Consider the following 15602-nt stretch of genomic DNA (forward strand, 5'->3'; position numbering starts at 1 on the left):
TTTTTGTGAAATGCCTTGCAATGTTTTGCTATCTTAAAAACAATATAAAATTTTAAGTTGTGCTTGTGGTGCATTTAAGATCACAATTTGCTGCGCACCTCATGTCACCACTTTTTTTTCCAATATGCTTACGATATCTGTGTCCTATGCTTATTAACTCTTCTGCTACAAGAAACAGATCTATTTTATTTAGTGTATCAAAACCTTTCATAATTTTGAACACAATTCCTTCCCTGGATTCTTGATCAGCCTTTCACAATCCACAACAATCCTTTCCCAAAACCTAGGCCTTCCCAGTTCTCATCCATCCTCTCTCTATCCTCACTCATCCTCTTGTGATTACCACCCATGGGTATGGTAAAATGGTGGTCAAGTTTCTGGACTGGATTATAGGTCTGGATGTGTGTCTGAATTCCACTCGTGTTGCTGGATAATTTAAATCCAAGTAACTAATTAACTAAATAAATAAACACATTTGTTGTGAAAATATGTTAACAACAATGGTGACTAGGAAACTTGCAGATTGTTGCAACGATCTATCTGGTTTATTAATGTATTTCAAAGAAGGAAATCTGCCATTAAGTAGTAGGCGCACATACATAACCAAATTCAGCCAATGAGATTCACTCTTAAATGTAATGGACTAGCAAATCACTCAATACAAGAAACAATTATGGATGGACACTGAATGATGCCCTTGCTAGAAATATTACATCCTGCGAATACATTAAAAGTCTGTCCTTCCCCTCCTCCTGATTCATTCCCATCCTCTTAAATGTCTCCACATTCTTGTGATGCCTCTCATATCCCACACTCCATGCTTGCTTCTCCATCCTTCCTCACTTCTATGTTTGCCCCTCTATCCCTCCTCTCTTCCATTTTCTCCTCCATGCCTCACTTCTCTCACTCTCCTCACCTCTGTGCCTCATTTCCCTCTTACTCTTTCCCCTCCCATTTCCCTACTTCTTCATTCAAACTGTATCTTCCTTCTCCCTCACCACCCTTTCTCCTTCACTTTTCCACCACCTAAATGTGTCTTTCAACCTCCACAACCCAAACTTCTCCCTCTTTCTCCCCCACCTCAAACTCCTCCTTCTAGCTTTACACTCCAACTCTCTCCTTCTGCCTCCCCAACCCCAAGTATCTCCTTTTCCTTCTCCAGCTCAGGTTAAAAAGTGTCCAGTACTACTTCTTCCTCTCTCAACTCTCTACCCCTGTTCCCCTCCATCCCAAACTATCTCATATTTGTATTTACTGTTCAGATTTTCTTATAACATAGATTTAATGGAGTAAATGGCCCATGCTGCCTCTCAGAGCAATCACTTCTTTCCTTCACTAACTACCTGTAACCTATTCTCTCTCAAAATGAGTCATAGAGCAATACAACATGGATAGAGGCCCCTTGGGCCAACAAGTACATGCCGACCACAGTACCCACCCATCTAGTTCCAATTTCCTGCGTTCCGCCCATATCCCTCTAAGCCCTGCCCCTTCATGTACCTATCCAAGTGCTTCTTAAATGATACTATTGTACCTGCCTCAACCACTTCCTCTGGCAGCTCATTCCATAAATCACCACCCTCTACATGAAAAAGTTGTCCCTCAAGTCCCTTTTAAATCTTTCCCCTCTCACCCTAATTCTATGCCCCCTAATTTTGGACTCCCCTACCCTGGGGAAAAGACTGCTACCATCCACCTTACCTAGGCCCCTCATGATTTTTATAAACCTCTATAAGGTCACCCCTCATTCTCCTACACCCCAAGGAATAAAGACCTAACCTAGCCTACCTCTCCCTATAACTGAGGCCCTCTAATCCTGGCAACATCCTTGTAAATCTTTTCTACATTCTTTCCAGTTTAAACATATCTTTCCTATAACAGGATGACCAAAACTGTGCACAGTAGTCCAAGTGTGGCCTCACTAACAACTTATACAACTGCAACATAATGTCCCTACTCCTATACTCAGTGCTGACTGATGAAGGCCAGCATGCTAAATGCCTCTTTCACCACCCTGTCCACCTGTGACACCGCTTTCAACGGACTATGCACTAGTACTCCCAGGTCCCTCTGTTCCAGAATGCATCAGCTCACACTTATCTGTATTGAAATCCATTTGCCACTCCTCGGCCCACTTCCCTAACTGATCAAGATCCCCCTATAATCTATGATAACCTTCTTTACTATCAACACCACCACTTAATTTCATATCATCCACAAACTTACTGATCAAGCTTTGTGCATTCGCATCCAAATCATTTATATAAATAACGAATAACAAGGGTCCCAACACTGACTCCTGTGACACACCATTAGTCACAGGCCTCTTCTGAGAAACAAACTTCAACCACTATCCTCTACGTCCTTCCTCTGAGCCAATTTTGAATCTACCTAATTAGCTCTTCCTGGATTCCATGGAGACCAGCCTACCATGCAGGACCATGTTGAAGGCCTGGCTAAAGTCTAAATAGGCAACATCCACTACCCTACCCTCATCTACCTTTTTGGCAACCTCTTCAAAAAAACTCTAAAAGGTTCATCAAGCACGACTTCCCATGCACAAAGCTATGCTGACTCCTACTAATCAGACTCTCTCTGACCAAATGCTGGTAGATCCTGTCCCTCAGAATTCCTTCCAGTAACTTCCCCACTACTGATGTCAGGCTGACAGGCCTGCAGTTCCCTGGTTTGTCCTTGCTACCCTTTTTAAATTCATCAACACCATCCTGTTTCTCTTATCACACACCTAGAGGTAGTTTACAGTAAGCAATTAACCTACCAGATAGTATGTCTTCAGAATGTGGGGAGAAAACCAGAGCATCGGGTGGAAAACTATAAGGTCATTATCACCACCACCAACAACATAGGTACACCTCAGGGCCTGTGTGCTTAGCCCCCTGCTCTACTCTCTCTATACCTACAACTGTGTAGCTAAGGATAGCTGCAACGCCATCTACAAATTCGCTGATGACACCATTATCATTGGCAGTATCACAGATGGTGACGAAGAGTTGTACAGGAGTGAGATAGGTCAGCCGGTTGAATGGTGTCATAACAACAACCTTGTGCTCAGCTTCAGCAAGATGAAGGAACTGATTGTGGACTTTAGGAAGGGGAAGTCAGGAGAACTAGCACCAATCCTCAATGAAGGGCCTGCGGTGGAAAGGGTGAGCAGCTTTAAGTCCCTGTGTGTCAGCATTTTGGAGGCCCCAGCACATAGATGCAACCACAAAGAAGGTGCACCAGCATCTTTACTTTCTTAGAAGTTTGAGGAGATTTGGCATGTCGTCCAAGACTTGGATAAATTTCTACAGATCTACAGTGGAAGGCATTCTGATTGGTTGCATCACGGCCTGGTAAGGAAACTCCAATGCATGGGAATGCAAGAGACTACAGAGCGTGGTGGACTCAGCCAGTTCCATCACAGGTTACAACTCTCCCCATCATCGAGGACATCTACAAGAGGCGATGTGTCAGGAAGGTGACATCCATCATCAAGGACCCCACCACCTGGGCTATGCACTCTTCTCGTTGCTGCCATCAGGCAGGAGGTATAGAAGCCTTCTTCCACATCGAGGTTCAACAACAGCTTCTTCCCCACTGCCACAGTGTACTTGAACTGACCTGACTCTAACTCTACCTCAGACTACACCCTCTCTGCCCCCAAACTCCCCTTCATTCCCCCCACACTCTCTCCCCTGCTCCCCTCTATCTCCCGACCCTCTCTGCCCCCAAGCTCCCCTCCATCTCTGACTCTCTCGGCAGGGCAGGGAGGTGATGGTGGAAGATTGTTTTTCAGACTGGAAGCCTGTGACTAGTGGTGTGGCACAGGGGTCAGTGCTGGGTCCACTGTTGTTCGTCATTTGTATAAATGATTTCTGATCAGTAAGTTTGCATATGACAAAAATCGGTTGTATCATAAACAGTGAAGAAGGTTATCAAAAATTATGGGCGTATCTTGATCAGCTAGGTAAGTGGGCCAAGGAATGGCATATAGCATTCAATTCAGAAAAGCGTGAGCTATTATATTTTGGGAAGTTAAATCAAGGTAGGACTTTCACAGTGAACAGTAGGGTGCCAAAGAGTGTTATAGAACAGAGGGACCTAGGAGTACAAGTACAAATTTCCCTGAAACTGATATCACAGGCAGACAGAATAGTGAAGGTGGCATTTGGCATGCTGGCCTTCGTCAGTCAGGGCATTGAGTACAGGAGCAGGGATGTTATGTTGCAGTTGTGCAAGATGTTGTTGAGGCCACACCTACAGTTTTGGTTACCCTGTTATAGGAAAGATGTCATTAAGCTGGAAAGAGTGCAAAGAAGATTTATAGGAAGGTTGCCAGGACTCGAAGGCCTGAGTTATAGGGAGAAGTTGGGCAGGACTATTCCTTGGAGTGTAAGAGACTGAGGGGTGAGCTTACAGAGGTGTATAAAAGCATGAGGGGGCATAGATGGGGTGAATGCACACAGTCTTTTTCCCATGGAAAGGGAATCAAAAACTGGATGGCATTGCTTTAAAGTGAGAGGGAAAAGATTTAAAAAGGACCTGAAGGGGAACTTCTTCACGCAGAAGGTGGTGCGTATATGGAATGAGCTGTCAGAGGAAGTGTTTGAGTCAGGTACAATAACAACATTTAAAAGACATTTGAACAAGTACGTGGATAGGAAAGGTTTAGATGGATATGGGTCATGCACGGGCAAATGGGACTAGCTTAGATGGGCATATTGCTTGGCAGAGATGAGTTAGGCCGAAGGGCCTGTTTCCATGCCAATTACTCTACGAGTATTGTGTGCAGTTGTGGTTGCCCAGCTGTAGGAAGGATGTCATTAAGCTGAAAAGGGTGCAGAAAAGATTCACAAGATTGTTACCAGGACTGGAGGGCTTGAATTATAAGAAAAGGCTGGATAAACTGGGACCCTTTTTCTGGAGCACAGGACATTGAGGGGTGACCTTATAGGTATACAAAATCATGAGGGACGTAGATATGATGGATGGTCACAATCTTTTTCCCAGGGTAGGGGGGTCTAAAACTAGAGGGCATAGATTTAAGGTAGGTGGGGAAAGATTTAAATGGGACCCAGGGGGCAACTTTTTCATACAGAGGGTGGTGAGTAAATGGAACAAGTTGCCAGTCAAAGGAGGCTGTAGAGGTGGGTAAAATTTCAATGTTTAAAAGATATTTGGACAGGTACATAGATGGAAAAGGCCTAGAGGGATATGGGCCAAATGCAGGCAAATGGGACTAGCTCAGATAGACATCTTGGTCAGCACGGACAAGTTGGGCTGAAGGGTCTGTTTCCGTGCTGTATACCTCTATGACTCCTCCTCCTCCCCCCTCCTCCCCACCTCTACCCAATCTCTCCCCTCCTCCTTCCCCCAATTCCCATCTCTCTCTCCCGGTGCCCCCACTCCAGCTCTCTCTTCCTGCTTCTTTCAACCCCCATCTCTTCCCTCCAACCCAACCCTTGCCCTTCTCCCTTTCTCCCTCCGCCCCAACTCACCCCCATCCTCAACAACCCCAACTCTTGCCTCCTCATCCCCTCAAACCTCATTTCTCCCTTCTGGCCTCTTCCCCCTAAACCCCCATCATTCCCCTCCACACAACCCTTGCCCTCTTCACTATCCCTCCACCCCCACTCTTGCCTCCCTCACACCTCCCCCCCTCCCCTACCTCCCTCACCCCACCTCCCCCTCACACCTCCCCTCACCTCCTCCCCCCACCTCCCCCTCACCTCCCCCCCCCCCCTCCCCCCCCCTCTCCCACACCTCTCCTCCCCCACCTCACACATCCTCACCCCCTACCTCCTCCCTCTCCCCACACCTCCTCCCCTCCCCCAACCTCACACCTCCTCACCCCCACCTCCTGCCCCCCACCCACACCTCCTCCCCCCCACCCACACCTCCCCCCCCCCCAACCTCACACCTCCTCACCCCCACCCACCTCCTCCCTCTCCCCATACCTATCCCCTCACCCACACCTCCTTCCCCTCCAACCTCACACCTCCTCACCCCCACCTACCTCCTCCCTCCCCATACCTCTCCCCTCCACACCTCTCCCCCTCACCCCTCCTCCCCCCTCCTCCCCCACCCCCCGCCTCCCCCTCCTCCCCCCTCCTCCCCCTCCTCCCCTCCCGCACAGTCCACCGCTCGCGACCGCCCGCCCGTCACCTCGCGCGCTGCCCTCCCCGCACCCCCAACGGTCGCCGCCCTGCCCCGCGCCTCTCAGTCCCCACGCGACGCGGCTCCAATCGGATTTCCCGGCGCCGGCTGGAGACTTTTTTTTTCCTCTCTCGCCTTTTCCGAGACAGGAGGTGAAAGAGAAAAACAAGTTTACACACAGGGCATGACGAAAGGAGGCAGTGAACAGGAAAATCCCATCCCGGCAGGAAAAAAAAACACAACTCGCACAGATCCTAAACCGCCATTTCGGACCGTTAAAATTCTCTCGACGGGAGGGAAGGAGGGGAAATAAAAAAAATGGGGAATTCATAACTTCACTAATTCGAGGTAAGAGTTTTTGTAACTTGCTTTTACTATTAGCTGTCCTTATTACTATTTGCAGTATGTTATTATTGTACAGGTCTACAACAAAGTAGGAATAACAAAAATCAGGAAATAACGACACGTAGATTTAAAATTTATGAAGAATCGCAAAATTGGCACGATTCATAATTGTTATTTTATCCTTATAAGTAATTAAAAGGGTCTCTTATTAACATACTTTACAGAAAACATTTTTTTCTGTTTCTCTTCGGTGTTTGACAAGAATATGATTCCCGTTTTCCTGTTGCTGTATTAGCCGTGGCGACGTTCAATTGCATCTCATTAATCCCGCCCAATCTTGATGCCTATTGGTGAACTCTTCTTGTTGGAGGCGGGCCATAGCCCTGTTATTAAATCCCGATTCGACAGCATGCCTGCCGGTTATTTGAAAGGGCAGATACATGTGGTGTTTGCTCAAAGCGAAAAAAAGACTTTAAAGTTTACTCAGGGATTAAAAACTTTGAGTTAAAGGAATAACCTTTAGTCTTCGATCGCCAGTTGGGAATAATAACGGGAATAAAGGTCTCTGTCAGCTATCTGAATTGTATTTTCAGGTAAGACACAGGCTGCTGGGGAAAGGTTTGTAGAAACTTTAATATGCTTTTTTAAAAAAATAAAATTTCGTTTCAAGTTTTCTCACGTGTTCCAAAGATTTTTTTCAGGAGATTTGGCAGTTTTAAGTAATTAAAATTTCAGCAGTACTCGTCATAATAAGAACCGGTTTGGAGGCTGTATTACAATTTACTGTGCTGGGTAGTAATGTACAATATAAATGATTTTTTAAATAAATCACAGGATTTGTCCCCGGTTTAATTCTGTGTATACTTAGTGTACTTAGTTCAGGAAGGAAGACAATGTAGTTTCAAGAAATACGATTTTTTTTGGTGGGAATATAAATCAAAAGCCCATGATCGCTAACCGAGATACGAACAGAGTGTGGCAAACTCTGAAAGCAATCATCATTGAATCGAAATTCAATTCTCCTAGTGATAGCCCTCACATTTTCCGAGTGAATTATTTCTGTACTAGTGAGATGAGGTTTAGTGGAAGAATCGCGGAACCACCCAAGTATGGTTGCCCTCAGTTTAATACAAGTGCCGGTAACGCTTACTTGTAATCTTTCAAACACAAAGCATAGATTTAATTTAATGTTGATAATATATTCGTGCGAGGGGAGATTTGTGTATTTGGTTGAAAAAAACCGTTTTGAAGCGTGATTATGTGAATAATGCTTTTCAAATAAGTTATTGAAGGATAATTTGACTTCAGGTGGTGGAGCCTTTGCGTTTGATTTGGACCACACCACGATTTGCTCGCATAACCCAGTTGTCTGTGTTAGTAGTGCAGGAAAATATTCCGTAGCGCTCTTTGATTTTTCGGGGTAACCTGGTAGATTCGCCACGGTAGGTTCTTGCTTGCTGTAGGCATAGAAAATCACTTCATTGTGTGTGAAATAAGGAGACTAGATAAATGGCGAGGTTTTTCTTTCTCCAGTTTTCACTCGCTGTTGACAATCCTCGTATAGGACGTGCTTTTTGCGCTCAGTTGATGTTTTTGGAAAAGGAGATTTCGGGGGCTTTGAGACTTGCGTTTCTAGATGCATGAGACATTGGGTAATTAAACATTTGAATAGAATGACTGCCGTACAGATATTCGTGAAAATACAGCGCTACAGAACTGTGTTAGAAAAATTATCCTGAACACATTGTAAAATAAATATAGTAGCTACAAGTCGCCCTGAGATTTGCTGCAAAAACAAACTGCTGGAGGAACTCAGCGGATCAGGCAGCATCTGTGGAGAAAGAGGGTCTCGACCCGAAACGTCGACTGTCCACAGATGCTGCTTGACCCGCTGAGTTCCTCCAGCATTTTGCTTTTTGCTCCAGATTCCCGCATCTGCGGTCTCTTGTATCTCCTTAGAGATTTGCTGTTAGAATTCAGTTTATGCTCGTATTAATTTGAGGTAGATTGCAAAAATAACACAGTATTTGACAATAAAAATAAAAAAACTGCAGTTTTTGAAAATCTGCAATAAAAATATTGGAAATACTCAGCAGGTCGGCAGTATCTGTGGAAAGAGAGACAGTTAATGTTTCAGATCAAAGATCTTCATCATTCAACTTGTTCTGATGAAGGGTCTTCAACCTAAAATATTAACTGTTTCTCTTTGCACAGATGCTGCCTGACTTGCTGAATTACCCCAGCATTTTCTGTTGATGTTACAATATTAGACAATGTTGATTCGTTTAAAGTGTGCAAAATAACATTGTAGTATGAATCCTCATTAATCTACCCTCCACACCCCTTCCCCCCCCCCCCAAATGTAGATGGAAATGATTTTGAAAAGTTTAGCTACTGAACTCTCTTGGAGGTGAAGATGATATACATTAAGTGTTGATGTGGAGTTCAGATGAAAAGGACAAAGTTTATCTTAGCAACAGTTAATTGCATTTTTACTTTTCTGATAGATTTCTAACTTGTCCCGAAATTGAATTTGAGGAGTAAGCTCTTCAGATGTTTCAAGATTCCTCTTAAATCGAATTCGCAATTAATTTGTCTTCTGGAAGAAAAGCAACTTCTGGTGTATCACCTTCTAGATACAGGGTAGAAGAATCATTCGCAAGAGAAAAGAAAACTATGGAGAAAATTTTACTGGTAATCATATTGATTGCTTTGGGATCACAAAATCAAGCAGGTAAATTAATGTTAATTATTTATTATCAGTAACTGAGTAAACATTTTTGAAATGCACATGTACCAAACCAATGATTGTCAGTGGAACAGATAGGCATTAATTTGATGTAACTTACTTCCAAAATTCTGAGCTTTTCACCATTTGAAGCTGTCTCACATGGACAAATAAGTACAAAGAGCAGAAGTACAAACTTTCAAGCATGGTTTGATGACCACAACTTTCTGTTTTCTGGCTGAGGAATCTAAAGCTGAGAGAATTCTTCCATCAAAATGTAGTAAGGCCTTAAATGAATTAAAAAGAGAGGTAATTTGTCTATTAGCATGCAATGTAAATGTGATCATTATTCAAAATGTATTACATTTCAAGAGATCGTTAGATTTTTTTGCAATTTTTTTCTCATTTGCTAGGTTACAAGAACATCAGACATAAAAGCAGAAGTCAGACAAATATCTTGTATCACGTCCCCAGTTATGCCCAATTCCATATCCCATGATTTCCTTAATTTCTAAAAAACTTCAGTCCCAGTCTTAAATAAATTTCTGCCATCATAGTCTCAAAATGCCTGAACTTTAACTTTAAGATTGATCCCCACTAATTCTCTCCATCCATTTGCAGCAGCCTCTCGACATCTACTGTGTCAGTTGTCTCTGTGTTTTGTACCTTGCAATGAGATCACCTCTTAGTTTTTAAACTCTAGGAATATGGCATTATGATATATATTTTCTGATTCTTAACTGAAGGAAGTTGTAATGTTAACAGTAAACTTAAAGATCTGACTTGAATTTATAAGATCCCCTGAAGAAAAGCTTGGGAATTCTTCTGGTTTCACCAATTACAGATTATTTGACTATAAAACTTAATGCTTCTGTCTGACCTTGGTGTCATGTTTCCAACATTGCAATAGCGATCATCTCCGCCATTCTGGTGATTTTTTTTTTTGTGTGGTTCAATATAACTTTTTCAGTCAATGCCACATTTATTACTCACACCCAATTCCCTTAAATGTCTTTTTCATTAAGAATCATTAATTAGTCAGAAAAGATATGGCATATTCTTTCTTCTGAAGGGCTTTTTAGAACAATCCAGCAGACTGCTTAATTATTGACATCAGAAAGGATAGCATGATTTCAGTTTCATAACTTGCTCTATTAGAATTTGAATTCACACTTCTTGAATTGCTATGGTTTTTAAATAGCAATGCTTATTCCCATTGTATATTCTGTAATATTGTTTTCTATTATGCTGTGACTTAGCAAAAAAAAAGACTAATATTTATTTAAAAGATTCTTTATAAAAGATTTCAGTTACTCTACCTTGTTTGATAAGTGAGGAATTGAGCATGCTGGAAGTTGGAGGAATACGCTGTAAAAGCTTGGTTATCTGTCATTTAACAATCTGGTGCGCTTCAGTACGTGGCAAGTCTGGGGCAGGTACTAGGCCAAAAGAGTGGGTAAGTCAATGGAGGAGCTGGGCCAATTCTTAATTAGCCAGCATATTTAATTAATCACCACCTGTCAATTCTGGAACATGCCGGATTATGTCGCTTTTAATGTATATCTGTCCTACGTAGTACAGAACTATGCATTAGTCATTTCCTTTAAATTAACAGTTTTCAAAAGATAGCAAAAGCCACTTTAAGAAATTGGTTACCTTGATGGCATATCAGATTTATGTTTTGAGTGGCTGAATCATACAAATCAGAAAACATTTTGAATTTGAGTCCCAATCTGCAGAACACAACCACCAGAGGTAGCAGTACAGTAGAATATAGTTAGGAAGCGGTGGTTGTGGGAGTCCTCAACAGTGACTCCAAACCCCATGTACTATGTTAGCTGATGTCAGTCAGGATTTACTAATGGCAACAAAAATGGATTTGGCTTCTGTAGTTTATAGTTTCTGATCATTACTTAGTGTCCCCAACAATAGTGCACATATATTTGTAAGAGATAAGGACAAGATTAGGCACAAGCAATCCAGTGACGTTCTTTCAAACAGTGATTTGAGTATGAATTCCAAGGGAAAGTTTGATGCCTATAGAACTAGACCACAGAAGGAGTTAAGGTATTTGGCTAAGAAAGGGAAGAGAGAAAATTGGTAAACAAAGGAAATATAGAATAAAACTATTATTGCCTGAAAGTAGCACTAGTAAACTTACACTTTTTTAGTGTGTGTGTGTGTGTGTATGTGTATATATATTTAACTAAAACATTTACTCTTAAACAAAATAAGAATAGAAGTGGGCAGACCACCAGTTATCAACCAAGGTGCTGGATTCTGACCTGGGAAAATCACTTTCATCCCAGCCAGCCTTGCAAAGATCTCAAGAACAAATGAGGGTTGTATCTAAGTTAGGATAGGTATCCCACAAACTAGTCATGCCTGCTATTGTTGTATGCACAGAATCATACTTTTCAGCCAATATCTCAAACTCCATCATGATCCATAGGTATGTCCTGCATCACCTGCAGGACAGAATCACAAGAGGTGATAGTACAATGGGAAGGTTTAGCTGTAGGAGTCCTCAACATTGACTCCAGACCTCCATAATGTCTCATTGCATTAAATTAATGAGGGGCAAGGAAACTTCCTGCTGATTGGCCTCTACTGATCTCCCTCAGCTATTTAATTTGTACTCTTGCAAGCTGAATACCATTTGGAAGTAGTGTTGAAAGTAGCAATGGCACACTATGCACTCTATGGGGGAATTCAATGCACATCACTAAGAGTTACTCAGTAGCACCAGACCTAGCTGGCTGTACATTGAAGGATAGCTGTCAGTGTGGTTTTGACAGGTAGTGAAAGAATAAACACAGTTAAGCATCACCAATGTTCGTATTTTCAATATATCCACTAAAGTATTGGTAGTAGCAACCATTACTTATCCTTGTGGACTGATAGATTTGGAACAGATTAGCAGATCCAAACTGAGCATTAGCTGGATACTGTGGGCCAACAGCAGTAGCAGAATTGTATTTTGCCGTAAATTATAATCTGTTGCCTGGCATTTCCCTCACTTTGTCAGCATTATCAAGCTGTGGAAGCAGCCTTCATTCAATGAGGAATATAAAAGAACATGGCAGGACCAGCACTATGTCTGGTGAAGTTACAACACAACTGACATTATGGTAAACACCAAAGTCAGCAGACAAAAACAGAGCTAATCAATCCTACAACTGGTGCTTTGAGATTCTGCTATAGGACTGGCAGTGAACAATTAAGCACCTGATGGATGGAGTTGCTCTGAGAACACTTCCATTCTCAATGAGTGCCAAAGACTTAGCTGAGCATTTGCAATCATTTTCAGCCAAAGGTTCAAGTGAGGATCAATCCTGAACTACTCCTAAAGTCTTTGACATCACAGAAGTCAGTCTTCAGCCAATTTGAATCACTTCATTTGACATCAAGAAATGACTGAGAGTACTTGATCCAGCAAACGGCCAGGTACATTCCAGGGCTTGGTACTCTGGAATAAGCCATACCTCTAGATAATTTGGCCCAGTAAAACTATGACGTTGGTACATGAAATGCATGACAAACTGAATCTGTAATTATCACACTTTCACTCTGTTCTCAATCTTAAGAAAGGTGATGGAAACTATTGTTGATGGTGGTGTTAAGGAGTGTGTGTTTGCTAATAACCTGCTCTCTGATGCCTAGCTTTGGTTTTGCCTGGAAAATGTCCATGCTTGAATATCATTGAGATCTTGCTGCGGCAAATATAGATGATTGTACTTTCCAAGGTGTTGTGAGTGGAATTAAGTGTGGAACAATCATTAACAAACATCTCCATTTCTGACCTAGTATGCCAGAGAGGTCATTGTTGATGTGGATGAAGATGATTGAATCTAGGACAGAAATAGTTACCTTGAAGAATTACTGCAGAGACGTCCTGGAGCTGAGATGATTGACCATTTTCTTTTTGTAAAGTATAACTTCAGTTAGTGGATTGTTTTCTTCTTGATGCCCATTGACTTCAGTTTTACCAGGGCTGTCTTTGTTACCACACTCAATCAGAAAAAGCCGTAATTTCAAGTGCCATAACCAGGTTTGGAACAAGGCTTTTATGAGATCCAATTTTACTAGGAGCACTCAAATGGAGCATTAGTAGCAAGGTACTGCTGTTCCCTAACTTTTCTATTTATGGAGATTAGATTACATGGAGGTAAGCAGATTAAATTTGTCCTGCTTTTTTGCTGGTGGTACATGCAACCCTAGGTCTCCTCCCTCAATGCAGGAGTGGTGACAGATGACCAGATGATTACTAATATTCTGCTGTTGGTTAGAAGGGAAGGAAGAGATAAACTGACTAATAACGGGTCAGTTAATTTAACTTCGGTACTGGCAAATTATTGGAATGACGTACATAAATGAAGGACAGTCAGAATGAGAATTTTAAGGGAAGTCATGTGCAATTAATTTGAGAGCAGTGTGTTTGATGTAGACCATGTGGATTTTGACAGATTTGTACATGGCAGGCTGGTCAAAAAAGTAAAAGCCCATGGAATCCCAGGGAGAGTGGCAAATTGAATACAAAACTAACTCAGTGACAGGAAGCAAAGGTCAATGTCAGTGGGATTTTCTATGACTTGAAGGCTGGTACGAGTGGTGTTCTACAGGGTTTGGTACTTGGTCCCTTGCTTTTTGTAATGTATATTGATTTTAGGCTTAAATGTAGACTGCATGATAAAGAAGTTTACCACTGATACAGATGTTGGCCTTTTGTTGACAGTGAGGAGGAAAGTTTTAGACTGCAGGAAAATAGGGATGGTCTGCTCACCTGGACAGAAAAGTGGCAAATGGAATTTCATCCAGTTAAAGATGATTCCAGGGAGCTACAACAATGCAAGGGAATACACATCAAATGGAACACTATTGAGAGATCTGCAGAAACTTCAGGCCATTGGTGTGTATGTCCACAGATCCGTGAAAGAAGTAGAATTGATAAGGTGGTTAAAAAGGCATAAGAGGTGCTTTAGTTTTAGCTGAAGTATAGAATAAAAGAACAGGGAGATTATGCCAGAAATAATTAGATTACAGCTTGAGTACTGTGTTTAGGAAATATATGATTGCATTGGAGGGGGAAAGAGGAAGATTGAGGATGATGTCAGGACCAGAAACTTGTAGCCATGAGAAAAAAATGGTAAAGCTGCTGTTTTGTTTGGAACAAAGAAGGCTGAGGGGAGATGTAATTGAGCTCAATAAAAATTATGAGGGGCCTAGATGGAATAAATAGGAGGGACTTGCTTCTGTTACCAGAGTCATAGACTTTAATTAGTGGAAGGATTAGCAGGGAGGTGAAGAAAATCTTTTCGCTTAGAATGATAGGAATGTGGACTTTACTGCTTAAGAGAGGTAGAGACAGAAACCCTGATTACATTAAAAGTAATTGGATGTGTACTTGAAGAGCTGTGACTTGCAGGGCTACACGTAGTTTAGAAAGTTAGATTAGCTGGATAGTTTGCTGCAATTGGCATAGATGCGTTGGGTCCAGTGGTCTCCAATGACATAGATTTTCTATGAATCTATGGCACAAGTGCAGGATTCCACATTGACAGGTAGATGCCAGTGTTGTATTATACTAAAACAGCTTGACTAGAGGCAATACTGTTCTGGAGCATTTTTTCATCATTATTGTTGGGATGTCCTCTGGTCTTTTATTTCTAATACTCTTATCCATTTTGTTTTACCACGTGGAGTAATTAATGTTGGATGAAGTCTGGCTTTTGTGGTGGAGATCTTGGGAGGAAGTTTAGCTGGATCATTCTTTGGGCAATTTTAGCTGAAGGCAAGGATGTGGTGGAGAGCAGAGCTTTGATCTGATCTGTCTGTTGTGAAATTGCTTTTTGTTTTTGCGTGTTGCTTTTACTGTTTGCAATACTGCAGCAAAACGAGATTGGCACCACATTTTTAGATAAACCCCGTGTTGCCTTCCAGCATGCTTCATTGAACCATGGTTGATTCCTGGCTTGATTGGCATGCTGTTTCTCCATCATTGATGTTTGGCAAAGCAATTTGCGCTTGCGTTTATTCTCCCCACATTCCTATCAATTCCCCCAGATTCTACCACTCACTTACAGACTAGGAGCAGTTTACAGGCCAATTAACCTACCAAGCTTCACGTTGCAACTGTGTAAAACTTTGGTGAGGCCACATTTGGAGTATTGTGTACAATTCTAGTCTCCATGCCATTGGAAGGATGTGAAGGCTTTGGGATGGTGCAAAAGAGGTTCACTAGGATACTGCCTGGATTGGAGAGCAGAAGGAGAGGTTGGACAAACTTGAATTATTTCTTTGGAGCATTGGAAGCTGCTCCAAAGAAACAACAATAGAAATGTATAAAATTATGAGAGGATTGAATGGGGTA

At 42.1% G+C, this 15602-nt stretch overlaps 1 protein-coding gene across 3 annotated transcripts in view; it reads left to right on the forward strand.

Moving 5' to 3' along the window:
* Positions 1-6318: 6318 nt before the first annotated feature.
* LOC127582168 (transforming growth factor beta receptor type 3-like) overlaps positions 6319-15602 on the forward strand; it is a 98714-nt gene continuing 89430 nt past the window's right edge. Inside the window, exons 1-2 of one of the 3 annotated variants that reach the window (XM_052037234.1) lie at positions 6319-6507; positions 9012-9238. In XM_052037234.1, the coding sequence (XP_051893194.1) occupies positions 9181-9238 (58 nt within the window). In that variant the 5' untranslated portion in view covers positions 6319-6507; positions 9012-9180. Of the gene's footprint in view, positions 6508-6919; positions 7098-8135; positions 8157-9011; positions 9239-15602 lie in introns of those variants that run through there. The other 2 variants (XM_052037233.1, XM_052037235.1) reach the window with 2 other exon arrangements.

This window comes from Pristis pectinata, chromosome 23 (genome assembly GCF_009764475.1).
Source record: "Pristis pectinata isolate sPriPec2 chromosome 23, sPriPec2.1.pri, whole genome shotgun sequence".
Lineage (NCBI taxonomy): Eukaryota > Metazoa > Chordata > Chondrichthyes > Rhinopristiformes > Pristidae > Pristis > Pristis pectinata.